At 35.7% G+C, this 26950-nt stretch overlaps 4 protein-coding genes across 12 annotated transcripts; 2 read left to right on the top strand and 2 right to left on the bottom strand.

The window, feature by feature from the left end:
- Positions 1-1254: 1254 nt before the first annotated feature.
- On the bottom strand, positions 1255-4167 carry LOC111780595 (mitochondrial outer membrane import complex protein METAXIN-like). Its single transcript, XM_023661036.1, has 6 exons — positions 3913-4167; positions 3407-3741; positions 3201-3277; positions 3062-3122; positions 2281-2455; positions 1255-1599 (listed from the first exon to the last, which is right to left on the bottom strand). The coding sequence occupies exons 1-6, from the start codon at positions 4076-4078 to the stop codon at positions 1415-1417; spliced, it is 999 nt and encodes a 332-aa protein (XP_023516804.1). The 5' UTR covers positions 4079-4167; the 3' UTR covers positions 1255-1414.
- Positions 4168-5406: 1239 nt separating this feature from the next.
- On the top strand, positions 5407-14497 carry LOC111780593 (villin-4-like). Of its 7 annotated transcripts, none has more exons than XM_023661031.1 (25): positions 5407-5555; positions 6162-6256; positions 7775-7861; positions 8135-8234; positions 9017-9085; positions 9163-9399; positions 9477-9654; positions 9784-9916; positions 10061-10223; positions 10309-10456; positions 10594-10694; positions 11139-11294; positions 11458-11526; positions 11613-11681; positions 11753-11890; positions 11984-12112; positions 12195-12342; positions 12458-12468; positions 12569-12709; positions 12811-12936; positions 13024-13089; positions 13220-13550; positions 13642-13844; positions 13917-14083; positions 14181-14497. In XM_023661031.1, exons 3-24 carry the CDS (start codon positions 7806-7808, stop codon positions 14028-14030), a joined length of 2886 nt encoding a protein of 961 aa, XP_023516799.1. In that variant the 5' UTR covers positions 5407-5555; positions 6162-6256; positions 7775-7805; the 3' UTR covers positions 14031-14083; positions 14181-14497. The 7 variants fall into 7 exon arrangements, with proteins under 7 accessions (XP_023516799.1, XP_023516798.1, XP_023516797.1 ...); XM_023661030.1 differs by lacking the exon at positions 5407-5555 and adding an exon at positions 5564-5746; XM_023661029.1 differs by lacking the exon at positions 5407-5555 and adding an exon at positions 5564-5746 and having other exon boundaries at positions 5915-6256.
- An 852-nt stretch (positions 14498-15349) lies between these two features.
- On the bottom strand, positions 15350-17146 carry LOC111779630. 2 transcript variants are annotated; one of them, XM_023659718.1, is made up of 3 exons: positions 16774-17146; positions 16036-16274; positions 15350-15964 (listed from the first exon to the last, which is right to left on the bottom strand). In XM_023659718.1, the coding sequence occupies exons 1-3, from the start codon at positions 16808-16810 to the stop codon at positions 15470-15472; spliced, it is 771 nt and encodes a 256-aa protein (XP_023515486.1). In that variant the 5' UTR covers positions 16811-17146; the 3' UTR covers positions 15350-15469. The 2 variants fall into 2 exon arrangements, with proteins under 2 accessions (XP_023515486.1, XP_023515485.1); XM_023659717.1 differs by having other exon boundaries at positions 15350-15970; positions 16774-17129.
- A 7384-nt stretch (positions 17147-24530) lies between these two features.
- On the top strand, positions 24531-26648 carry LOC111779829 (branchpoint-bridging protein-like). 2 transcript variants are annotated; one of them, XM_023659990.1, is made up of 4 exons: positions 24531-24968; positions 25168-25265; positions 26116-26172; positions 26264-26648. In XM_023659990.1, the coding sequence occupies exons 1-3, from the start codon at positions 24722-24724 to the stop codon at positions 26167-26169; spliced, it is 399 nt and encodes a 132-aa protein (XP_023515758.1). In that variant the 5' UTR covers positions 24531-24721; the 3' UTR covers positions 26170-26172; positions 26264-26648. The 2 variants fall into 2 exon arrangements, with proteins under 2 accessions (XP_023515758.1, XP_023515757.1); XM_023659989.1 differs by having other exon boundaries at positions 24532-24968; positions 26253-26648.
- Positions 26649-26950: the final 302 nt, after the last annotated feature.

Genomic DNA, 26950 nt, shown 5'->3' with positions numbered 1-26950 from the left:
ATTACTTTCTTTTTTCCTTTTTTGGCTACATACTTTTCCACTATTTTTAAAAAAATTTGAGACCCGAAAAATAAATATTAAAAAAGAAAAAAAAAACTTAATTATTTAATAATGTTTTTTTTTTCATTCTNAAAACATAAGTCCCCATAATTTCTTTCCATTTTGCCTTCTCTTCCAATCACATTTTAAAGAAGACTATTCATGATAATTTTAATTATGAATATCATGAATAACTTCTTTAAAATGTGATTGGAAGAGAAGGCAAAATGGAAAGAAATTATGGGGACTTATGTTTTGTGGGTAATATTGACTTTGTGGGTTTTTCTAATTATTATTTTTATTTTTATGGTGCCATTTTTAGTGGTTATAGTTTTTTTTTTTTTTTTCATTATTAAACAACAAAATTACGATTTTGACTTTTTCTTCCTTTTTCTAATGCATTTTCAATTGGTTGAAGAGAATGTGGTTTCCTTTTCTCTGAAGGTTTCAAAAGTCAAATGAGATTATAATTTTTAAAAATTATAATAATATACACCACATGAATAATATAAAACTAAGGTTTATTTTAATTTGATTAAATTATATAATTTTTACTTTAAAAATAATCACTTCATTATAAATCTGATGAATTAATATAAAATGAGTAATTCATCCCAAATATATATTTTTTAAATAATTAATTAAATAAACATATTTGATTAGTTAGCTGATAAAACAATAACTTGTTAAGGCGATGATTAATAGGTAGTCTAAAAAAATGGTCGGTCACACAATGACCAAACACAAGCAAAGATAAAGAGACCATGGATGAATTATAAGTTATATCTACTTCCCTCGTAATTTCGAATCAATAGACCACAAAGATACGACACAATGACTTCTTTAATTTGGCAGTCAAAATAATTATAATGAATACATTTTCGTGAAACTACTCAAACGAAATGAAAAGTGTTTCTTAGAATTAGGCCCAATAGCCCACTCGACTAAGACTTGCTATAGTTAATTTGGCAAGAAGAAGCCCAATTTGGCAATGTTTGACAAGTGTTAGATGAACACGACTCTCCACAATGGTACGATATTGTCCACTTTGAGCATAAGCTCTCGTGACTTTGTTTTGGACTTCCTAAAAGACCTCATAACAATGGAGATAATATTTTCTTTATTATAAACCCATGATCCTTCCCTGGCCGATGCGGAAGAAATGCCCAAGGCCGATGTGGAAGAAATGCCCAAGAGTTATTGAAATGAATCAAGTAATGAAAACAGTTCTTTAGAAGAATCCAGCAAACTATCAGAAGAGCTCTTCAAAATTTCAAAGAAAGGCAAACTTCTCTTCCATTTAAAAAATGTTTGGTGAAAGTAAAAGCTAATGGCTTTGTCATCACTTCCAAAAATGTAGAAATTGAAGAACTCTTCATTCACTATAATCATACCCTTCATCGTCATCCAGCTCCACTTCAGCATCATCACCCCTGCCCATGAGGGTTAGAAACAGTAGAACTGCCACCACCTGTGCGCCTACAAAATACTTGCCTCTCCTTTTGAATGTTTTCTCCTCTTTCGTCTTTTCTTTCTTTTGCTTGCTCTTCGGCTTTGAGCCTGATGAATGATGCAACAAATATATTGAGAACATAATTGATTTCCTATCTTATCTTGGTGCATTTGAAAGTAAATTCACATTGTAATTTCACTTTGTTAGGCATTCAATGCCTAGAAACTTGGAATAGAAATGATCTTCCAAGTATCCAAAGAAAAACTAAAAGGATTTTCAAGACTAAAGAAATCAACGACTGGATGGATTTCATATGTTCAAAAGAAAAGAAGAGCAGCTAAAATCACAGTCCCATCATCCTGAGGAGCCACTAAGGCTAAGAAGAGTATGGTATCCATTCAATAGGACTATAGCTAACGTGAATTTAGACGGGTGAATGGGTACAATGTGCTCGGTGATATATCGTCTTAGAAACATCAGGCACTATCCGCAAAATATATGGAACTATCTTCTTCATTCCACAATACAATTCTCACCAGAAAGGAAGAAAGAGAAGGGGGATAGAAACATCAGGAACAACAGAGATGATGAACATAAGTATACTACCAAATATTTTTAAAGTGAACAACTACAATAATGGATGAACAAATGAAGATCATAGAGTACCTCTAGCAAACAAATTAAGGAATAAGGACTATAACAACATAACATCATGGCCCTCGTTCAATAAACTAATTTCATCAAGTGTAAAGAAGAAAACATTTGATAGCAAGTATAAAATATCTTACTCCAGTTATAAGGACCCCTTCTTGGTGCTGATGACGAAGCCCCTGAACTGGAACGCGCAGAAGAAGATGATGGTAACGATGAAGTACCAACTTCTATCAACTCTGTCATATATTTTTCAGCATATCGTACGAGGTTACTATGCTCTAAAAGCTTACTGCGAAGCACTGACGTTTCCTACAAAGTAGAGAATACCAACAAGGCCCAGAGTAAGAACTTCATTTAAGTTGAGAAGAAAGAAAGAAATAAAGAAAGCAATGTTTCGAATAATGTACTGTCTATCATACAAAGATCAAGGTCCGTTAAGCGGGATATTTTAATAAGATGTGGGCGGAAACTAATGCAGTAAGATATCAATTTATTGTTATATTTTTCAATGGATAAAACAGTTAATTGGTGAAAGACAAGATTCAAAAGTAGGAAAGAAAAATTCCGGCACCTTAACTATAAGAAATCACTTCATGATTTATAAACATATTATATATCGTATAACTTCGTAAGATGATCATTGAAAAATATGTTATTACTTCTTAAAAGTAATACCAATAACTGTATCTCAAGATATGCTAAGGATCCATCGATATAAAGATGTTATCGAAAATCAAGATCAAGATATGGAAGTCGATTAGATGGAAAAGAACATAAGAAAAACTGCAAATAATTGTTCTTACAACCTACATCTCTCTTAAGATAAGAGAGCTACTACTACTGAACAATTAACATTTCAAAAGAATAAGAAACATTCAACTACAACAACTGAAGAATGATCTGAAACTAACTCACCGGTAGTACTTGAAGAGTGAATAGTAGATGCCCTAGAACAAGTGCATCTAAACTTGAAGGCCTACAATATAACAAAGTGATGCATTATCAAATTATTAGGATGGTTAAAGAAGTACATAATATACAACAAGAGATTCACCTGTTCTCAAATAAAAAATTCTGGTCTCCTAATCTAGTTGACAAAGCTCCATAAGCAAGATTTGCATTTCTATAAATCTGTCAGCCAAGAAATGAACTCAATTCGCGATATCAAGAAACAAGGGACAAATTTGAAAGAGCCCTTCATCGATCACTATCTACCAATTGAGTTAATGTCCAAGTAGTAAGAAAAAGAAGATTTATAACCTGTTCTTCTCTTCGTTCAGCATTTTCTTTGTTGATCCCAAGTTGAAGCTTCACAAAGTGTACTTTCTTAAAATACAGAACCTTTCCAATCGGCCAGGGAAGATCAGAATAATAGACCTTTTGAGCAGAACCACCATCAGTTCCCAACCAAAGCTCGTACATGACTGCATCTGCAAGCCACGAACTAACCATAGATTTTGCAGATACCCATTCCGGAACCGAGAGAAACTCGGTGTCGAGATCAAGAATACCATCCTGTCTTAAACACTCAATGACCCCACCCCTCTCGTTATTGTACGCCACATAGTTACCAGTTTCAACATAAGGAATTATATCTGCCAGAGAAAAACAGATGCCATACTTGTTAATTCACTGGAAATGGAAAAGGAATCTAAATCCTTTACCAGTCTAAACACCTCCAACCATGAAATCAGTAGCGAAACTAACTACACATATGAAAGAACAAAAAAGAAGGAAGGAATTAGAGCATAGACATGGGAGATTACCAGACTCGGGGTAGATGAGATTGAAATCCAAGTGGAAATGGAGATTGGCCAATTTTAGATAGATGTAAACCGGCAAGCAATCTGGGCATCCAGTGGGCAAATTGAAACACGGTTTCCTCACAATCAAAGTCAACCCTTCTTCTCCCCTTCCACTCATTTGCTCCATAAACGGAGAATCTCTGCAACCACTGTAAATTAGTTTCAGGTCGAAGGGTTTTAGGAGGGCCAATTTAGAAGAAGGGGCTTTTATGTTCTTCCAACCAAAACGATACTCTCTAATATTCCTTTTATTATTATTATTATTTATTTATTACTATTTACTATAATTATTGTTTTGATTTCTAAATTATACCAAATATCTCTAAAATTCAACGTTCAATTATATTTACAAATTTTTAAATTTTCTTCTTAATTTTACATTACTTATTAATTCAATTTTAAGTATTTAGGAAATAAATATATTTCATTTCAACTAAAAACATATCAATTTTAGCTCGTAATTTATCATACTATTTATAGGAATAATATTGTAATATTATTATGTGTTTAATATATCATGAAGCATACATTATATTATATTCCAATCATATCATTATATATTGTCCGCTAACTATATGATATGAAATTTGTAACCGTCTAAGTTCACCGTTTGCAAATATTGCCCAGTAAGATCCCACATTAGTTGGGAAGAGAACAAAACATTATTTACAAGGGTGTGGAAACTTCTCTCTAGGACGTATTTTAAAAAATTTGAAGGGAATTTCGAAAGAGAAATCCCAAAGAAGACAATATCGCCTAGCGATAGACTTAAACTATTACAAATTATATCAAAGCCAGATGCTGGGCGGTCAGAGGACGCTGGACCCCTAAGGGAGTGGGTTGTGAGATTACACAATGGTGAGCGAGGAGCCTGGATCCTAAAGGAATGGATTGTAAGATTCCACATCCCTTAGGGAGGAAACGAAACATTCCTTATACCTCTTCTTAGAAATCACGTTTTAAAAACCACGAGGTTGATGAAGATACGTAATGGGCGGTTATAAAATTAGTTGATTCTCATCTTATAGACGTGACAGTCCATCCCTCATCACTAAAAATGTTATTATCATCACCTCAATTCTTGAAGTATCAAACATCTTATAATTGGCTAAGGCTAAGTAAAGGAAGGTAGTCATCAATATTCAAATTTGAACTTCAATCCACATACTATTTTGGTTCGTTCATAAGATGTAACTCAAAATACTTTAGAGATTATTATGATAAATAGTTGAATTATAAATACGATTATTATATTATATTATGTTTGAAGAATCAAGCAAAGAATAATCCAACGATACTTGAACAGAATCTTTCACAGTTTCTGAAAAAGGGTGGTTACTTTTGGGGGTGGAACTGTACTGTGAAGCGCTAACATAATAGGAGCAAATGGAATTAGCATAAGAGACCCAATTAGACCAATGGATTTCAGAACTGATTCAACAATGGCAAAAAAATAAAACCCCCAAACAGCGATGCAAAAAGAGGAGAGAGAGTTGCTTCCTATTGCGAAGCCCCACCGTTGGCTTTTTGGCTGTGTGCTTGAATAATGGACGGTGATCGACCTTTCTCTCTCCGTCTTAGCAGCCAATCCTCACACCGCGGAGGTCAGCCAACCCATTTGCCATTTGCCATTTGCCATTTGCGATTCCCTCACCAACCGATTTCATACCTTTTCATTCTTTATTGCTTTCTTTTCGCCTTCATTTCAAATGCAGAGCTAATGCATTATTCTGTGAAGAAACAAGGGATTTCATTGTAATGAGTAAACCCCACCATTCTTAATTACGATTTACTGGTACCCATCTCCATGTTCTCTTGTTTGTGTGTTTTTTTTTTTTTTTTTTTCTTTTTCGCTATCATACTGTTTATTTCATCTAATTTTACCCTTTACTGTTGTAAATTTGAGATGTGATTAGTTGCGTCCATACTCTAAGGAATCTCCTGCTTTTCTCTCATTGATTAGAGAACAGAATTTCATTCAAAATTCATCTGGGTGATGTGGGTTTAGCGGTGAAAAGGTTAATCCCTGTTATTTTACCTCGTGGGGTGGCTTTTTTTTGTTGTAGTTAGTGATATGCACGCCTGTCCTTAATCATTCCCTCCATATTCTCTCTCTGAATTTGTTATTCATATCATTTCTTCTTCTTGTTCTTCTTCTTCCTCATTTCTCTCTTTGTCCTTGCCTTCTTCCCCTGTACTGTGTTGTGAAGATTCTACAAATTCCATTAGCTTCTACAAGCTGGGATTGGATCTGGGTGTGTGTCCTTTCCCCTGTTATTCATCTCCTTGACGTTTATTCAACCAGGTACTTCAATATTTTGGCATTTTCATTTTTACTTGGAGTTTCCTAATCAAATCCAATAAGTTATTCCCTTTTCAATTCCTTTGTTCCTTGTACATTGCCTTCGTGGGATATGCTTGTCACAAGTAGTAAAAGTATATAGTCTTTTCTTTGTTGAACCTGAATATTCTGTTAATAAAATGCTTGATCTCCGTTATGGTATATATCAAATTGAGGAATGTAAGTATCCAGTTGATTGGATATTCATACTCCACAGCGCGTTCAGCTTCCATGGGTTAGAATTTCGAAATTCGAATGCCGGGAAGATCATATCATGTGCTGTTGAAAATTTTATATATTTTTCTGGGTACACTAAATTTGTTTTTAATTTACGAGTGTTTGATTCATACCTCTTATGCTTGGGAATGTACATGCTTACATTCACAAGTAGGAAAAGATGGTAAGTTTTGCCTATGCTGCAACCATTTACCTCATTAGGATCAAGAGAATACAAGAATATGCAGAAGAAGGGTGAATTCTTGGAGTGAGCTAGGTGAGTGGTTTAGGATTTTGTCGATGCTAGCTTGCCCTGCATCAAAGGAATGTATCTTTGTGAAAGCATAATAGAGTGATAAGCTTTAGTTGGATGGTACGTTTTTATTTGTGCAATCTAGGAGTGGAAGAAAATTGGGGTAGCTCGATTCTTTGAAATGGCTGCAATTTGGAAAGAAATTGGAGGTGGAAGTGGAGATGGAGAATATATCGGAATAGGGCAAGAGAATGAAGGAGATTGATTAGGGATGCATCTGTAACCGTCCAAGCCCACCACTAGCAAAATATATCGGGACAGGGCGGTGTGCCAGCGAGGACGCTGAGCCCTGAAAGGGAGTGGATACGGGGCGGTGTGCCAGCGAGGACGCTGAGCCCTGAAAGGGAGTGGATACGGGGCGGTGTGCCAGCGAGGATGCTGGACTCCGAAGGGAGGTGATTGTGAGATCCCACATCGGTTGGAGAGAGAAACAAAAACATTTTTTTATAAGAGTGTGAAAACCTCTCCCTAGTAGACGCCTTTTAAAAACTTTGAGGGGAAGTTCGAAAGGGAAAGCTCAAAGAGGGCAATATCTGCTAGTGGTGGTCTTGGGCCGTTACAAATAGTATCAAAGCGCTGACACATCGCCCCGAAGGAGGTGGACACGAGGCGGTGTGCCAACATGGACGCTGGGCCTTGAAGGGGGGTGGATTGTGAGATCCCACATCGGTTGGGGAAGAGAACGAAGCATTCTTTATAAGGGTGTTGAAACCTCTCCCTAATAGACACATTTTAAAAACCTTAAGGGAAACCTCAAAAAGGAAAGCTCAAAGAAGACAATATCTGCTAGCGGTGGTCTTGGGCCTAGTTGTAACTTGCAACGAGTTCTTCTTCATTATTTTTCTTTTGGTTGTAAAAGGGAACTCCAACTTGTGATAAAATTACTTTTGACTTTTAGCTTGTCTCGATTCAATGATCTGTCACATTTGAGACCGACATTATGTGCCCGATAGTCGCAGGTAACAATAGAGGAGTGGATATAACATGGCGGTCTCTATGAGAAATTTAGACCAAGCTTTTCAAGGTGCTGGCCAGAAAGCGTATCCTTATGCAATGTGACTTAAAGCATGCTTATTATTAGTACTTTTATGGTTTATGTTTTCTAGTTTCTAGTAAATTTATCTTATGAGGTAAATACTTTTCCTTAGGCAGTTGGTAACATTTTCTAATATGCCAAGTTTACACAGTTAAATAAATTAACAGCAACAGTTGATAAAATCCATATCTTCAATCACTTTATAATCAGATTTATTACAATTGCTTCATCTCCTGCATCTGCAAGTTTGTGTGTTATTTTCCTTGACAATACACAGTGGGGTTGAAGTATGGCGCATCGAGAATTCTCGCCCTGTTCTTGTACCAAAATCATCTCACGGAAAATTTTTCATGGGAGATTCCTATATAGTCCTCGAGGCAAGTGGGTTTTGTTTAGTTTCTTACTATTTGCTTTGTTCTTTATGAAAATATCAAAATGTTAACTTCTCATATCTTCTTTTGGTCTTTAGTTTTTAAATTAGTTGTCATGCGATCCGTCTCGTTGCATCTAGTTCCATAAAGGTTAGATCGGTTTTAAAAACCTTGAGAGGAAGCCCAAAGAGTACAATATCTGCTAGCGGTGGGCTTGGGTTGTTACAGTTGGTATCATTGTCAGATACTGGGCGATGTGCCAGCGTGGAGGCTGAGCCCCGAAAGGGGGTGAACACGAGGCAGTGTACCAGTAAGGACGCTGGGCCACAAAGGGGAGTGAATTGGAGGGTCCCACATTGATTGGAGAAGGGAACGAGCGCCACCGAGAACGTTGGGCCCAAGGGGGTGGGTTATGAGATCCCACATCGGTTGGAGAGAGGAACGAAGCATTCTTTGTAAGGGTGTGGAAACCTCTCCCAACAGACACATTTTACGAACCTTGAGAGGAACCCCAAAAAGCACAATATTTACTAGCGGTGAGCTTGAGTGGTTTGGGTGGTCTGCTGGATTTGAGGACTTAAAACCTACTACAGTTATCCCATCCTCATTCCGTTTCTTCTTTAAAATAATCCCTCTGTGCTATATCTTATAAGGAATTGCAATCATTTTGATGAAGTAACTGTAACCTGCTATTACAGCAGAATCCAAACATTAAAGGAAGAGGAAAAAAAGAACCCTTTTGTTCTTGGTACCTCCAGTGATTCCTGTATTTTATTTATTCATTGCAGACCTCATCCTTAAAAAATGGTACTTTGCGGCATGATATTCATTATTGGCTTGGTAAGGATACCACTCAGGTAAGTTCAAATCAATCAGTTATTCTCTGGTGGTTATTTCTTGGTTTTCCAATAACTTTCAAGACCTGTCAATTTAGGATGAAGCTGGTACTGCAGCCATCAAAACCGTTGAATTGGATGCAGCCCTTGGAGGACGTGCTGTCCAGTACCGTGAAGTGCAAGGTTACGAGACAGAGAAGTTCTTATCATATTTCAAACCCTGCATTATACCACAAGAAGGCGGAGTTTCCTCTGGCTTCAAACATGCCAAGGCTGAAGCACACCGCACTCGGTTGTATGTTTGCAAAGGAAAACGAGTTGTTCATGTTAAAGAGGCAAGCCTAATCTCATATACTCAAGCTGATAAGGAATTAGCCTTCTCCGTTTGCTAAGTTCTTCATTCTGTTAGCAGGTTCCTTTTGCTCGATCTTCACTTAACCATGATAGTATTTTCATTCTTGATACCAAGTCTAAAATATTCCAATTCAATGGATCCAACTCATCCATTCAAGAGAGAGCCAAAGCATTGGAAGTAGTTCAATTCATTAAAGATACATATCATGACGGAAAATGTGAGATAGCCGCCGTTGGTAAGTAACACAAAAACTCAGTAGTCCTGCGCTTTGTTTCTTTTTATTTTTTACTTATTTGATTAATTTTTTCATTACAAGTTTGATTTACTATGTTTGAAAGCTCATAGTTTCTACATTGTCATACAGAGGATGGCAGAATGATGGCAGACGCTGAAACAGGGGAATTTTGGAGTTTATTTGGTGGTTTTGCTCCACTTCCAAGAAAAGTAGCCGGTGGAGGTGATAAAATGGTCGGTTCACATCCAACAAAACTACTATGGTAATATGTTTCCTTTTTTTAAAATTACTTTTACATTTCATCCTTTAAAGTATGAACAAATTTTGGTATAATTCTTGGTTGTTTTAATGTTTTATTGAACTAGTTAATGATGTAGTTCTGAAAGTAGTATGTATGTGTTTGAAGTGTTAAGAAGGGCGACCCCGAACCTGTTGAGGCTGATTCTTTAACTAGGGCGCTGTTAGCTTCAAATAAATGTTACATTCTTGACAGCGGGACAGAAGTTTTTATATGGATGGGAAGAAATACCTCTATTGAAGAAAGGAAAAATTCCAGCAGAGCTGCAGAAGTAATTCCCTACACCGTCCTAGTTGATTTCTTAAAGTTTATTTGAAGATTTGGGATTTTTATATCTCTCTCCTTGTTGTGGATAGGAGCTAGTTAGCGGTCCTGATCGTCCACAATCGCACATAATGCGGGTGACTGAAGGCTTTGAACCTATTGTGTTCCAAGCCAAGTTTGATTCGTGGCCTCGAGCAGCTGCTGTAGCTGTGTCAGAGGATGGTAGAGGCAAGGTTGCTGGTTAGTATGAAGTTCTTTGATTCATGGTTTTTTTTTTTTCATTAAATCTTTTGGTTTTCATTGTAATGTTGACATTTCTCCAGCTATTGTTTGATGAACTCTCTCCCCCCCTCTCTCTTTTTTTGGTTATTTTTTAGCACTTTTGAAACGCCAAGGATTTAATGTGAAGGGTCTTTTGAAAGCTGAACCTGTAAGAGAGGAACCTCGGCCTTACATTGATTGTACAGGAAATCTACAGGTAATTCGAAAAATATTTCTCTTTCTTCTCTTCTCCATAAGGTTCTATGAACCATTCTGCAAATGATGATACTATGGCAAAAGAAGGAACAGATAATGTGAGATCCACGTTGGTTGGAGAGGGGAACAAAGCATTCCTTATAAGGGTGTGGAAACCTCTTCCTAGCAGACGCATTTTAAAATCGTGAGGTTGACGGCGATACGTAACGGGGCAAAGCGGACAATATCTACTAGCGGTGAGCTTGGGCTGTTACAGATAACGTGGGATGAAGGAAATAAATGAATATTTGCTTCGCAATCAGTTTGAATGTAGGACGGCGAATTTGACGACGGGTGTCTTGGAAATCGTTGGAAACGAACCAGAAATTTATTGATTGATAGACACATGATCCAAAAAGTTGGTATAAATGATTTACACTATGATGAAAACTCCGTTGTTTTACAGGTGTGGCGTGTCAGTGGCCAGGAAAAGCTTCTACTTCCTGTCTCTGATCAATCAAAATTTTACAGTGGAGATTGCTATATTTTCCAATATTCTTACTCGGGAGAAGACAAGGAAGAATATCTGGTTGGAACATGGTTTGGTAAACAAAGTGTTGAGGTACTTAAACTTATAAATACAAATGGATCATATCATGCTTGAAGCATAGAAAATATTTGAATAATGATAATTGGAAAGCCTCAACACCCTTTTGGGTTTGATTCTATATACTTATTATCTGTTCTTCGAGGAATATCTTAGTAGTACATTACTCTTGAAATAGGGAGAAAGAGCTTCTGCTTTATCGCTGGCCAGCCAGATGGTGGAAGCACTGAAGTTCTTGCCTGTCCAGGTTGCTTCCACTGTTTAAATTGTCCGCTCTTATATACAATGGCATCTCCAATTGAGGATAATGATATCATCTTCGTTTCATGCTAGGCTTGTATTTATGAAGGATATGAACCAGTCCAGTTCTATTCAATTTTTCAGAGATTTATTGTTTTTAAGGTATGCTTGGGGAACTTAATGGAAATACATACAATTGTTTTACATGAAGTTAACTAACAAATATTTTTCAGGGTGGGTTGAGTGATGGATACAAGAATTACATTGCAGAAAATGGCATTTCAGACGTGACAAATTCGAGAAACAGTATTGCATTGTTTCGAGTTCAGGGCTCTGGCCCTGAGAATATGCAAGCAATTCAAGTTGAAGCAGTACGTTGCTCTCATCCCATGGTCTTTTGCTGTGCATAATAATACTTCATGCTAATATACATATCATTGTTTGTTCTTGTTCTGTTCCCACAGGTTGGATCCTCTTTGAATTCCTCTTATTGTTACATTTTGTATAGAGGGTCCACTGTTTTTACTTGGTTTGGAAGCCTTACCACCACTGATCACCAGGAGCTTGTTGAAAGATTTCTGGATATGATCAAGGTGATTAGTTAGTTATATGGCCATTATGAATCAAGCTGCCACTACCAAAATAGCTTCTCATATGATTTCCAATTTTCTGCAGCCAAACTGTCAATCCAAGCCGCACAAGGAAGGCGCAGAGTCTGAACTATTTTGGGGTTTGTTGGGAGGAAAAACGGAATACCCAAGTCAGAAAATTGCAATGGTTGTTGAGAGCGATCCACACTTGTTTTCTTGCACTTATTCAAAAGGTGTATACAATTGTATTTCGATCTTTCATCGTTTTCGTTCTATTTTTCCCCGTTTATAAGTCTTTAACTTCGTTCATCGCATCGATTTTGCTTCGGAAATGGCGGCATTATGCAGAAATTTTGAAGGTATTCTCTTCTTATTCTATCTTAGAACTTAAAACTGGAGTTCTTAGAAGTAATGCACCAAAGTTCCTTGGTTTCTTGTTAAAATTTGATGTCATTGCAGGTTGATGAGATATACAACTTTGGGCAAGATGATTTGATGGCAGAAGATATTGACATTCTTAGTTGTCACTCTCAGATCTTTGTTTGGGTTGGGCAACAGGTTGACCCCAAGACTAAACTGCATGCTTTAAAAATTGGGGAGGTACGTTTAATTGCTCTAACTTGTTTCTTCCACCAGTCATCAAGAGGTAGTTTTCTGGGCATATAATGAATGCTTCTTTTGGTTCTTCGAGTTCTGAACAGAAATTTCTTGAGATTGATTTTTTTCATGAAAAATTATCACGCGAAACTCCGATATATATCGTCATGGAAGGAAGTGAACCGCCTTTCTTCACACGTTTCTTCTCATGGGATTCTGCAAAATCTGACGTGAGAATCATATGCTTATTATGTACAATTATGTGACAATAATCTGATTGCTTGTTTTATCTGAATCTTTTAAATATTTGAATACAGATGCACGGAAATTCGTTTCAGAGAAAGCTTGCATTAGTTAAAAATGATGGTGCTGCTGCTATAAATGCAAGTCATTTTCTGGTTCTTCAATCCTTTTTGTTCAGTTTCTTTTCAGAATTATCTATTGCTTTGAAACATAGCTACATTATCTGTGTAGTTGGCATTCTTTTTTGATGGCTTCATGATCTTTAATCAGAAACCGAAGCGGAGAGCTCCTGTAATGTATGGAGGGAGGTCGAGTAGTGTGCCAGAGAAAGCACAGCGGTCGAGGAGTGTGTCGTTTAGTCCCGATCGAGTTCGTGTGAGAGGAAGGTCACCTGCTTTCAATGCATTAGCTGCAAACTTTGAGAACCCAAGTGCTAGAAATCTTTCTACTCCTCCTCCAATGGTTAGAAGGCTGTACCCCAAATCTGTTACTACTGAGTCATCAAGGCTGGCTTCTAAAAATGCAGCCATAGCAGCACTTAGTGCAAGTTTCGAACAGCCACCGCCCGCTCGAGAAGCTATTATACCTCGCTCTTTCAAGGGTACGAGTTCATCTAAGTTTCGCCACAGTTCGGTTGCAACCATCACAAATTTCCAACTTAACAGAATTGCTTTTCTTTTGTATTTGGTAAGGGACGCTAGGTGTCTCCAAGCCTATCCCAGAGTTGGACAAGAAGGAGACCTCCATGAGCAACAGAATAGAATCTCTTACTATAGTGGAAGATGCAAAGGAGGGCGAAGTTGAAGACGAGGAAGGTCTCACAATACATCCATACGAATCCCTTACAACGACATCGAGTTCTCCAGCTTCAGACATCGACGTGACGAAGCGAGAGGTAAGCATAACCATTCACAGCAATATTTTTTATCAACGTCGAGTTCTTACATGTCGAATTTGAAACGAGCAGACATATCTATCAATGACGGAGTTCAAGGAGAAATTTGGAATGACAAAGGATGCTTTCTATAAGCTACCTAAATGGAAGCAGAACAAACTTAAAATGGCCTTGCATCTGTTCTAGAACTCCTTGCTAACAATGCCCTTTGATTGCTCGTCGTCGAGTTGTGGATGCCGGTAGGTAGCGGTGTTCTTTACGACGGTATCGATTCGTTCTTTTGGCGTTCTATAAGTGTTAGTGATTGATTGCAGTAACTTTGTTGTTGGTTGGCAGATTTGTAACTCAAAGTTGTTGATGGAGAGCGTCAGTGCATTTTAAGCTGTTTCTGCTGTCCCATACATACACTCAGAGCTGTTCTTGATTGGTTTGAATGTGTCTTAGCTTTCACTAGCAGATGAGATAGTTGTGTGATATATTCTGTGAGAATTGGTTTGATGAGAGCAATTTTGGTTTTTTTTTATCAATTTTTTGTGTTTTAATTATTAAAAAAAAAAAAAAAAAAAAAAAAAAAAAAAAGGAAGAGGGAGATATATATATATAGCAGTCTACTTATAGTTGTTGATTGATGATTGAGGATGGAATTGTACAGCATTGTANTTTTTTTTTTTTTGTTCATTTCTAAATAAAAGGTGTGATTTATTTATATATATATATATATATATGTATATATATATATATGTATATATATATATATATAACGTGACTTCGTTCTTCTGTTCGTTCTTTGGATTTCACAATCTACTTCTCTTGTCAGCGTCCTCACAGTCACACTGCTCGGTGTCTGGCTCTGATACCATTTGTAATAGCTCAAGCCCACTGCATATTTGGATGAGTACCGATTCTGTTGTAACCGATTCTGTTGTATAACCCTAATAGATGCATTTAAAAATCATGAGACTAACAGCGTTACGTAATGAGCCAAAGCAGCGGTTACTGGTAAGTAAATTTAATAAAAAAAATTAGAAAATAAAATGATGATGGGGTTAATTATAAATGAATTAAAATGAATAAAAAGTAGTTAAGAGTTGGAAAAGCAAAAGTTTAGATGGGGGCAAAGACAGAGACATCCCACAAGACAAAATGGGTTACGTACGGAGGAGCACGCACGTTGAGTAGTGATCGCATTAACTTTAAGCACCATCATCATGTCATCTCTGTCTCTCTATAGCTCTATCTGGTCAACAAAGCAAGCAACTAGTCATTTCCCCCATATCCCACTTTTTCATCCCTTCACCACCTTCCCTTTGTATTGGCATCTCCCGAATGATATCTCACATCGATTGTAGAGGTGAATGAAACATTCTTTATAAATGTGTGAAAATTTCTCTCTAGTAGACGCGTTTTAAAACTTGAAAAGTGTAAAGAGAACAATATCAATATCTGCTAGTGGTTGGCTTAGGCGGTTGCCTTTCGGAGAAAGAAATGGAAATGGAGTAAGAGTATAGAAAAACAAGAGTTGTATATGCAGCCACAAATGGGCATCTCAGACATCCCTTTTATTAGAATCTCAATTGGATAAAATTTTGTTAATATTGTGAACCTGTTCTTGTTATCAGCTTCTTCTACTTGAGCTTTAAACTTTGGAACAGCCAATGTGGCCGTTTTGTTTCCTGATCACATGTACCACTTGAGCTGCTCATGGGTGTGCTTGGGTCACTGCATTCTTCACCTCTTTCTGATTTTGATCTCTTCTTCCTGACACTACCACCAATGCTTAGAGTTAGCTCAACATCACTGTCTTCCTCTTCACAACCATCACCTGTGTTCATCTTGCTTGGCCCGGCTCGGTCTTCGTCGACAGCGCTAACTCCCGTCGACATGTCCTCCTCTGCAGGCCTTTCAAGATCAAACCCTCTTGACATTATTCTCATGTTGTCTCCAGAACAGCTCCCACTGCTCGGATCATCTGATCTCAAGCTTTGAAGCTTCAAAATCAGTCCCCCTCCACTGCTCTGTTCTGTTTGATTTTCCCTGTTTTTGAACTGCAAATGGTTCATTGATTTTCTCCTCACCTCTTCCATCAGCATCTTCTGAACACTATACAGCCGATGGAGTTCCTTCACCTGCAAGCCATATATTCAAATTCAACCAGTTTTGCTTCAACAAACGCCTATAAACTCTATCTTACCTGATTCTTGAACACATCTTCATGCCCCTGCATTGTCTTTCTTATGGCATCCACATCTCCTTTTTGCAGCATCTTGTCAAGTGATCCAGTCATGGCAGAAGTATAGAATTTGTGGGGAAGCCTTGTTGTTGAGCTCTGAAAATCGTGCCACTCATGCACTCTTCGAACTATGAAGGTGTTGGTAGTGTGGGCAGAGTTGGGTAAAGGATTGAAAGTGGGTTCAAGTCTTGTTCCCATGCCTGAAACCAAATGGGTATCAAAAATAATGTAGGACTACAAAGACAAAACATTCTTGAAACCCACAAAGAAAATTTAGCCAAAAGTTATGTTTGACAATTAAGTGGGGTGGGTGTGAATTGTGTACAGCCACTGAGATGTCGATGGAGACAGAGTCTACTTCACCAATTTCTACTGTCTAAGGCAAAATTAAGGCATGCATCAAGGAAGTAATGAGTTCAAATTGCAAAATTCAATCTTTTGGTGATGGAGAGAGAGAGATCTAGTAGGTGGTTCTTCCTAGCCCTTTAAAATGTGCTCTATCAGATGAATTTCTCAGAAGGGTTAAGACAGAGAAAAACAGAGGATTTGTGGTTAAAATCACTGATAATTGAGCAATCCCAGCAAATTTAGAAGCATTTTGATTCGTTTTTCTTCTGGGATTTAAACAAACCCATCGAATCTGCAGCAAAAGTAGAGATTTGGATATGAAAAAGTGAAGAGATTTGAAGTGGGATTGACCTGATAGAGAAAGAGCAGCCAGGAGGATGATGATCATTGAACATGTTCTTCTTCTGTGTTCTTCATGCCAAAGCCAAAGCTTTGGTGGGCATCAAAACAAATCCAGTTTCCAGTTTCCAGTTTCCAATTCCCTGATGAATATGAACAAAGCCTCCAATCAAATCACCAAAAATATCCCTTCCCTTTGGTTTGCTTTGGAAGAAACAGTAAAGCAAACAGCCTCTGACTATAAAATTAGAATCCCTGGTGCTAATAATTCAGGTTTGACAGGCTGTGGAGGAGGCAGAGGCAATAAGAAAGCTGGTTTGGAATGTGTTCTATATATTTGGTGACATAAAAGAGAGAGAGAGAAAGAAAGAGTTGTAAAGTATGGTATAAAGATTGTATTGGGTATCAGGCTGTATTATTGTATAAGGATGGTTCCACCGCTACCAAATATTGTCTGTTCTGGCTCGTTACATATCTAGGGAGAGACGTGGGTTCTCCTCTTCAACCGACGTGGGATCTCACAATCCACCTTCTGATACCATTTGAAATAGATCAAACCCACTGCTCACAAATATGGTTCGTTTTGGCCTGTTACATATCTAGGGAGATGTTTCTACACTCTTATAAAGAATGTTTTGTTTCTCTCCGGAATGAGCGGAGGGAGGAGGAGGAGGGAGGTGGGGGCCAGGAAAGTATTGATAATAAAAACAAATGACAGTCCTAAACATGAGCCAGTTTGTATGCATGCCTGTGAACAAGATATTCCAGACAGCTCTTGGAAGCTTTCAAGATATGCATCAATGGTGGAAACTTTATGCTTTCTCTTTCTTCCTCCTTCCTTCCATTAAATTATTCACAAACATCAACTTTCATGATTTGGATTGAATCACTCACTGTACACAACAAAACACTTTGGCCTCACATTCCATCATTTTGATTCAATCTTTGCTGCTTCATCTTCTTCATCTTTTACAAGGCTTTCAAAAGCTTCGAATTTTTTGTTCTTGTTTTTATGGGGTTGAGAGTTATGATTACAGTAAAAAGAAATGGAAAAGGAAAAGAAAATGTAACCAGAAATGGATGACAAAACTAAGCAACTCATAGCTATAGATTTGGGATTGAAAAAAAGGGAAACTTCCTCCCACATCGCTTTCCTTCAAAAGCTTCATATAATATATATATCCCTAACCCCAACAATTCCTCATCCCAAATCACACCCACATGCCTCACTTCCTCTCCATTTTATTTTATATGTTGGCCTGCTCATCCTTTATCTCTTTTATTTAATCCTTCTCTTTCGGTTTCGGTCGAGTGAACTAGAGATGCCACCGAGTCAAACTCGGACTGAAAATCCTTCCATATCTTCGTTACCTCTTGTTTCAATTATAAACAAAAATAAAAATATAATCGAATATTCAACTTAATTTTTAAAAATTTAAATTTCAATATTACGATAAGAAGAGACATATATTAATCAAATAGTGGAATAAATTCATGGGGTGTGACAACCTAGTATAAAATTTATTCATTCATAGAATAGGACAAATATATGAAGTGTTGAAAATATTGTTAGATTATTTTATATTATATTCTTTTGGGGGTTGGAAACTCAATAGAGAAGTAATCTTATTGGGTTTTTTTTTTTTTTTTTTTTTTTCTTGGAAGATGGCCCACTCAGAATATTTTTAGAAATTAAGTTTTGATGGTATAATAAAAAATAATTAATTAATTAATTATATATATATATATATATATATATAGTAATTTGCTTAGAAAGGTGTGATGAGGTAGTGTGAATTTTTAATGAAAAATTACCACAAAAGTTTATTCTTAAATACAAATTGGATAGTCCCTTTCAAGAAGTGTTACTAATATTCTCCATTTTTTTTCTAAATAAATCAACTCATTATTAAGTATCAAATTCGTCCTATTATCTTTTTATTATGAGAATTAAAATATTTTTTTTTCTTTTTTGTCGTACTAAATCCATAATCATGTTGATCAATTAGAGAGGTAATTTAACTCTCTCCCGCCGAAAATGATAAATAATAAAAAATTATATAGATGCATTCATTATTCTATTATTTAATAAAAAAAGACATGTATTAAAAATATTATAATTAACTAAGGTCTTATCTCAAATCATAATTTTTTAATGTCCTTGTGACATGCATGGTTGTCCATGTGGGTTATGCACATGCCCTATTTCCTATTGACCCTTAACAGTCAGATAGGGTTTAGATTCACAAATGATAAGCGATTGATGTATTTTTAATGGCAATTACTTAAGATAATTACATCATAGTATTGACGTTATGCATTTGTAACACGCATTTTTTAAACATTATTTTATATAAATTTGTATGATTCTCTCCAATTTTATAATTTCCGATTTTGAAATTTGTGTTTTGTCTTTTTAGCTACCAAAACTGTCCCAATTGGTTAGTAAAATAATTTGTTAAATGAAATGTATTTTTAATTATAATTAATTTAATATTCATATTTGAGTAGCATATAATTCTCAATTAATTGATTATACTTAATAAAAGGGTAATCAATTAACATAATTATCAATCATATTGATATCTCGTATACTCTAATTATATGTGCAATTATTTTACTATAGTTTTGGTAGGTTTGGAGCCACTTAAAAAAATAATGTAAATAAGTGATTTATATTTTAGCTAGGTGGCAATAAATGGATGGAAGTTAGAGTGGGACAATTAGAGGAACTGATTTAGAGGTGCCACTTGTTGTAATGGGGATGGAGAATCAAAAAATATATTTAAAATATTTTTTTTGACGGTTGTCTTTCTCTAAACAAGTTTTCATACCATTATAAAAAAGATGTTCTGTTTCTTTCTCTAATTGATGTGAGATCTCATAATCCGGTCCTTTCGGGGTAAATGTTTTCTTTGACACTTGTTCATCTTTCTAATCGATATGAGATCTCACAATCTAACCTCGAGATTTAGTGTTATTGCAGACACTTGTTTCTCTCTGGAATCGACGTGGGATCTCGGTTTTAGGTGTATATTTGGGGGGTTTGGAGGAGAGAGAAGTGGTGAGGAGGGAGATGGGAGAAGGGAAGGGACATATAGATGAGAGAATGTGTTTGAGATTGAATGAGAAAATCTTAGGAAAGAAAGACAAAAGGTGGTGGGAAAAAAGAAAGAAGACAAAAAAAATATAATTTTTATTTTTTAAAAATGAAAAAAGAAAAAAGAAAAGAAAGACAGCAAGCATTATAAAAGTGGTGTGGTGGGCAGTGAATTGGATTAGAAAGGAGCACGCTTTGTAGGGTAAGGAAGGCACATCCCTTAACCTTTGTGGGCCATCATACCCTCCCTTCTCTTTCTCTCTCTAAATTTCTCTCTCTAACTTTCTCTCTCTAAAATTCTCTCTCCCCTATTATCTTCTCTCTTTTTTCTTTTGCTTTCATCCTTATCCTCTTCAGATTCCCTTTACCTAATTTTTTCTTTAATTTTATTTTCCTTAAATTCATAAAATACTTATATAAATTTTAAATTTTAATTAAACTTATAAGGTAACTAAAAAGGATTTCCTTTAGGGAAAAGGGATATTAAAGACAACACAAACCTCTTTCTAAAAGATTATTTGGATACCAAAAATAAATAAATAAATAAAAATAGTGTTGGCATGCAAGTTATATGCCTTAAAAAAGTTTTAATTAATTAATTAATTAATGATTCATGTATTAGGGAACTAATGGGAAGCACACTAAGTGCTACCTTTTCCTCGGGATTAAGTAAAGAAAGTAACCATTCAAGTTCTTCTTCTTATTATTATTATTATTATTATTATGTTTTTGTAGGTTTAAGATGTGACCCAAATCCTATTATGAAATTATTTTATTATAATTTTTAAATTTTATTTTAGAAATAATATTTGATACTTTTTTGTTTTATTTAATATTTATAACATCATGTTGACGTCTATAAATAATGTTACATTCATTTTTTTTTTTTTAATTTTTGTGCTGACGTGTTAATTTTCATCATTTATATATTTTAACAAAAAAATATTTCTTGTTCTAAAAATAATTTCAAAGTCGTAATACATTTGAAAATTCTGAAAAAAATTTAAAATTTAATATAAAACATGTCAAATTATGTCCCTTATATGTGTTGTTATGTTGTTAGGTTGTTGTTGTCTCCACCGTTTTTATAATTATAGTAATAAATATAATAGAAAAATTTATGTCACATAGATGAATGAATTATTATTTTTTTATTGTTGTTATTATTGTTTGAGTTTAACTCAAAATTACCAATATACTAATTTTAGGATTATTAACACTAATATAATAAAAAAATTATAATTTATATAAAAATATTTTAGATTATTCTTTCCAATTATTCATTTTACGTATTTTTTTTAAGAGTCGTTTTATAAAATCTAGATATATGAAGTTGATGGACACTTTCGTGATATATATTTAATTTAATTTAATTTTAAATTCTATTAATATATTTAAGATTATAGAAATGATCGAATAACATCTAACGTATTATTGTCGAATAGTCGTGTGTTGTCAATTATTTATTAAAGCATTAAAGATATTGAGAAAAAAAATTATGCATATAGAACCGAATGCTTTTCAATAGTTTAGGAACGAGAGAAGAGGGGACCATATAAAACATGCCATGTGATTTATTTTTAGGTCAATCAACCATTTTTGTTGACATTGAATGCAAAACTTTATTAGATAATTTGCATGGATGGATTGTCTTAATATTTTATTTTAAACTCATATTTCGATAATCAAATTTTAGTATATCGGAAAGAAATTTCATTAAATTAATTTTAATTTTATTTAAAAAAATGAAAAAAAAAAAATAAATAGAGGATTGAGAGATTGAGAGTTTGGAAGTATAATTGCTCAAATCCAGTACTAGTAAACCGTGAAATCCCACATCGGTTGGAGAGGAGAATGAAATATTCATCATAAAGGTGTAGAAACCTCTTGTTAACAGACGTTTTTTTTAAAATCGTGAGGTTAGCGACAACACGTAACGAGTCAAATCGAAAAATATTTGATTGTGGTGGATTTGAAGTATTATAGTAGGTGACACGTGTCAATCACCCATCCAAGGAAGTGGGAGAGGGGCAAATGATTCCTTTCCCATCATCAAAGGGTTGTGTTTATCCATAAATTGAATGAGATCTAATTGTCCACTTTGTGACATGACTTGTTTTGTTTGGGTGGGTGATGTGGTTGATTCACCATACTCTTCGGTGTATAGATATATATATACATATACACATATATATATATATATATATATATTATATTTTTTCACGAAGTCACTTTGTTTTTGTTAAAAAAACTAAATATAAGAATTAAAAAGATCATTCTTTTTTATTTCAAAAATTAAAATAAACCCACAATTTTTAAAATGAAAAGGATTAATAAATCTAAAATTTAGGGACTAAAATAAAAATAAAAATTAAATAGGGATGACGTTGAAAGTGAGTTGGGAGGGAATATACTTCCATCAATGAGGAATCTCTATATTTGGATTGATTTAATTTAAAAAATTCAATATTATTATATATGACGTAACCATTGTTTAAATCGGGATAAGATTTATATTAGATCCTTATCTTTAAAAAAAATATAAATATTTGTTCTCACCTTTCTTTACTTCTATTTAGGAAAGAACAAAACACCGATTTTTTTTTTCTTTTGGTACTCAATTTGTTATAATTATCACTGGAACACGAAAATGAAAGGTGAAATAACAAAAAGAAAATATGTTACGTCATATATAAAAAAAAAAGACAGAATTTCTATAGTATATGAAAATAAAGGGACATTGAATTATTATTATTGATATAAAATTTAAATAAAAATTAAGGTAATTGAAAATTATAAATGGAATTAAAAAAGCTATATGTGAGAAAAAAGGAAAAGGGAAAAAGAGAAAATCTTTAGCGTACTGATGGGAGGAAAGTTCCAACAAGAAATTAGCAATTTTGAAAATAAACTAATATTTTATTTTATTTTTTAAAAAAGAAAAAAAAAAGGAAATTGATGGTTCAATTTAGGTTCCTCGTTCATTGCATCAGATTCGAGGTATGACTTCCGAATCAATCAGGACAAAATTAAAAAAGAATTATTATTTAAAATTTGACCAATAAAAAACAGAAAAGCATGGGGAAAATGGGACCACAGGAATCTGTCTAAATAATAATATTTTTAATTTTTGAGTTGGGACCGAAGCTTATCACTTCTGGATCCAATACCTCATCCTCCATTTTCTTACAATATCCTCTTCATAACACGTTGCCTTAATGCCTTTTTTTAAATAATTTAATTTGTTTCAATTTATAATTCCCTCAATTATTGTCTAATTTTAATTTGTTTACTACCAAGGTTTCAAGTTGTAGTAGGCAATCTGATTGTCTTAAATCATTCCTTAACTTAATATTATAATTATTATTATTATTATTAGGAATTAATTATAGTGCTAACTTCATAAAGTCCAATGGACTCACCGGCCCATCCCAACGCTGTAGATCCAAATCCAATGGAGTGTACCAAACAATTATTTAGCCAAACATGGTCCGTTTTGGTCCGTTACGAATCGCCGTTAGCCTCACGATTTTTAAATATGTAGGTTAAGGAGAGGTTTTCATACGTTTATAAAGAGGGATTCATCCTCCTCTATAACCAATGTGAGATCTCATAGAAAAATAAGGCGCACTTTATTCAATATTAATTCTTTTGAACATTTCTTATTCATTGTACCTTTAAAATCACTTTGATTCAGATATGATCTTTGTTTTCTTTGTGTATTCCTCATCTACTTGCGCCTGGAAAAAGGATTACTTCAACGAATTTCTTGATAGCAAGTCAAGTCGTTCGACGTAGTACCAGATGCGAGATCGAGTTGCAAATATCAAAGCTTGGATGACAATGCTCTCTTGCAGGTATAGAGCAGCCATCATTTCTGTAGGATGTCCATGTTAGATCTTACACCAAATTTCTCCTGCGTTGTACCATTGTTTGATGAATAAATAGACGGGGTAGATGGTTGAAAACAATCTTACTGGGGCAGAGTTCTGTCTCTTTCCGATAAGAATGTGACACCATTCACGATATTGTCCACTTTATCCCGTTACGTATCGCTATCTCTTGGGAGGAGTTTCCACACTTTTTATAAGAAATGTTTTGTTATTCTCTCAAACCGATGTGAGATTTCACAATGCACCCTCTTGGAAGTCCAACGTTCTCGCTAACACACAACTTGGTGTCTAGCTCTTATTCCATTTGTAGCTGCCCAAGCCCACCACTAACCGATATTGTCCACTTTGGTCTGTTACATATCGTCGTCAGCCTCATGGTTTAAGAAATGCTTTGTTTTTCTTCCAACTGACCCGAGATCTTACACCAGTAACCTCCCACCAAGCATAGCCCACTGAGATGTTCATGATTGACGTAAGCATCAAATGCCTAATGAAGAAAAGCTAAGAAGACCTGCTCTGCAGCACCTCTGTTTTCTACGAGGCGCCTTCATGAACATGATGAACACTGAGAGTTAATGTTCCTGTTTAGCAGGCATAGGCTTGGTGATGGCGCCTTGTAGGGATGGCTTATGAGATCCAATAGCCATTGTCACTGACAGGACAGTGGGCATGAACTTCAAATGCAAAATCATAGAAGGGCAAATCCGAAATTTTTAGTAAAACGAGGGGCAAGTTAGGAGAAGATTGAAAAGAAAGACAAAGATCCAACGAGTTAAACATTGAACTCGGGTTGCGTGCGATCCGTTCACCACTCTTTGAACACTGTGGTTCAGTGAGCAAAAATCAAAATACCCTCTCGGCTTAAACCAGAGGTAAAGCAAAATTCCTTCTCCAAATTTCCCTGCAACTCCTAAAGCCTCCTTCTTCTTTCTACATCGTCGACGCTAGATTTCCCTTCGCATTCAGAATGCCTATCAACAGTGAATCTACGCCGCCTCCGTTGATCGGAAAAATTGGACCCTACACCGTGTTCATGACCCCGCCGGCGACGCCTTCCCCGGCCTCTCAGCCTCCACCGGTGTTTGAATCTCCTAAGAAGGTCATTCAGCCGCCTCCCGTTCAGCCTCCGCCTCAGCAGTACGATAAGTCTGTGCCGAATGGGAATGCTTCTGTCGCTGGATTCTTCAGAAACGCCGTCTCTAAAGTGCAGAATGGTAATTTTTATAATGCGTTGCTCTGTTCTGGAAAATGGCTCTGTGATTTGAGTTTCTTGTTTTTGCTTTATTTGAATGTAATGTTGGGATATTAGGGCACCCGGGAGACAATTTGGTAGTAAGAACTGTATTAATGTTTGGGGAATTGGGGGAAAGAAGAGATTAAGAAAACTAAAGAAAATTAGTGGCAATTTTGCAGCACATTCAAGCTTGGATGATCATTTGGCTCGCTGGTTGGGGTTAAATCAATCCAAGTATCAGTGGGCACTCGATGACTATTATGAGAGCAAGGGATTGGTATGCATCTGGTCAAATTCATAGCAGTAAATTGCATATTCTTGTGTCTTGTTTTCTGAAATTTATTGCTATTATTTCCCAAATCCTCTGATGTTCGTCCTTGACACATCCGTACGAGAGGGCTAGACTATAACAACCTAAGCCCACCGCTAGTAGATATTGTCCACTTTAGTGCGTATGCTAGGTAGAGGTTTCCACCCCCTTAAAAGGAATGCTTCGTTAGTGCGTATGCTAGGTAGAGGTTTCCACCCCCTTAAAAGGAATGCTTCGTTCCCCTCTTCAACCGATGTGAGATCTTACATAGACTCTCTCCATGGTAGACATATTTTAAAACTGTGAGGCTGATAGCAGTACGTAATGGGCAAAAGTAGCGGTAGGCTTGCACTGTTACAAATGGTATCAAAGCTAGACACCAGACAGTGTGCTATTGAGGACGCTGGGCCTCCAAGTGAGAGGAAGATTGTGAGATCCCACGTCGGTTGGAGAGGGGAACAAAGCATTCTTATAAGGGTGTGGAAACCTCTCCCTAGTAGACGCGTTTTAAAACCATGAGACTGACGGTGCTATGTAATGGACCAAAGCGGATAATTAGTGATGAGCTTGAGCGGTTACACCTATCGTTTCCCCTCCATAGTCTATAATTTTGGCCAAATGATAAACTTTCATATGAAGCAAACTTGCAGTACTTTTATATGAAGTAACTTTGAAGCGAAGTATGTCTCTAACTTATGCTACGTTTCCATTAAGTATTTCATTTATTTTCATTGAATGAAAGCATAGGATTAAGTAGTGCAGCTTATCTGCTTTCCGCTCTTGTTTTTCTATCTTGAATTCTAGCATCTTTTCCCAGGAAACTGGAGACATTAAAGCAAAGGAACAGTTGAGCAAGGCCCAGAGCGTGTAACAGGTGCTCAAAATTAGCTCATGCTAACATGTTTGGTTGGTTTTGTTTTGATATCAAGAATCAAAATTATTATACATTTGTAGGAACTCCCCAGCTTTGGACAGTAGAGAAACTATATACACCTTAGCTATGCAATGAGTGAAGTGGATGTGGATCTGATTGTTTATAAGAATGCTGATGAAGAACTGGGCAGCCATCTTGGAATGTGATTCCGTCTAAAAAATCGACACAATTTGGTCGTATCGTTGTCTCGTGTTTGATCTCTCCTTTGTTCTTTTGAAGCTAAACCTTTGGCTTATGTATTTTGAATTACTTTTTTTGGTTATTTGTGTCCTTATAATGAAGGCAATGTTTGGCTACATCCATCCAAGTTATAGGCAAATCCTCTTAAAGGGTTTTTATTTTTTTATTTGTTATGAATGTTGTAGTTTATAGAAATGATGGAGTGCCATAAGAACATGGCGGTGGAATTACCTTTTTATGGAAGGCATCAGTTTCCATGGTGGATTGTATAATATCTTAGCTGGAGAATGATGGTACAAGTTAATGCATTTCGAAGGGAAGAATGTTTTACTTAGAGTGCAAAAGTGAAAGTCCAAAAAGAAAAATATGTGTTAGTGATAGGTTTGAGCAGTTACAAATGGTATCAGAATCGATATCGAGCGGTGTGCCAACAAAGACGTTGGCCCATAAAAGGGATAAAGTGTGATATCTCATGTCATGTCAGTTGGAGATGAGAACTAAGTATTCCTTATAAGGGTATACAAACTTTTGTATCTTT

This window comes from Cucurbita pepo, chromosome LG18 (genome assembly GCF_002806865.2).
Source record: "Cucurbita pepo subsp. pepo cultivar mu-cu-16 chromosome LG18, ASM280686v2, whole genome shotgun sequence".
Lineage (NCBI taxonomy): Eukaryota > Viridiplantae > Streptophyta > Magnoliopsida > Cucurbitales > Cucurbitaceae > Cucurbita > Cucurbita pepo.
The sequence above is the reverse complement of the archived record's forward strand: the minus strand, read 5'-3'. Positions and strand labels throughout refer to the sequence as shown.

Excerpts from the sequence above, each read along its gene's own strand:
- LOC111780595 (XM_023661036.1), bottom strand. The coding sequence starts at position 4,078 with ATGGAGCAAATGAGTGGAAGGGGAGAAGAAGGGTTGACTTTGATTGTG. Across the intron at positions 2,456-3,061 it reads TCACTCTTCAAGTACTACCG|GAAACGTCAGTGCTTCGCAG; the intron begins GTGAGTTAGTTT and ends TCTACTTTGTAG. Across the intron at positions 1,600-2,280 it reads AAGGGGTCCTTATAACTGGA|GCTCAAAGCCGAAGAGCAAG; the intron begins GTAAGATATTTT and ends ATCATTCATCAG.
- LOC111780593 (XM_023661031.1), top strand. The coding sequence starts at position 7,806 with ATGGCGGTCTCTATGAGAAATTTAGACCAAGCTTTTCAAGGTGCTGGC. Across the intron at positions 9,400-9,476 it reads GAGTTGTTCATGTTAAAGAG|GTTCCTTTTGCTCGATCTTC; the intron begins GCAAGCCTAATC and ends TTCTGTTAGCAG. Across the intron at positions 11,527-11,612 it reads TGAAGTTCTTGCCTGTCCAG|GCTTGTATTTATGAAGGATA; the intron begins GTTGCTTCCACT and ends GTTTCATGCTAG.
- LOC111779630 (XM_023659717.1), bottom strand. The coding sequence starts at position 16,810 with ATGATCATCATCCTCCTGGCTGCTCTTTCTCTATCAG. Across the intron at positions 16,275-16,773 it reads GGCTGCTCTTTCTCTATCAG|GCATGGGAACAAGACTTGAA; the intron begins GTCAATCCCACT and ends ATTTGGTTTCAG. Across the intron at positions 15,971-16,035 it reads AAGATGTGTTCAAGAATCAG|GTGAAGGAACTCCATCGGCT; the intron begins GTAAGATAGAGT and ends TATGGCTTGCAG.
- LOC111779829 (XM_023659990.1), top strand. The coding sequence starts at position 24,722 with ATGCCTATCAACAGTGAATCTACGCCGCCTCCGTTGATCGGAAAAATT. Across the intron at positions 24,969-25,167 it reads CGTCTCTAAAGTGCAGAATG|CACATTCAAGCTTGGATGAT; the intron begins GTAATTTTTATA and ends GCAATTTTGCAG. Across the intron at positions 25,266-26,115 it reads ATTATGAGAGCAAGGGATTG|GAAACTGGAGACATTAAAGC; the intron begins GTATGCATCTGG and ends ATCTTTTCCCAG.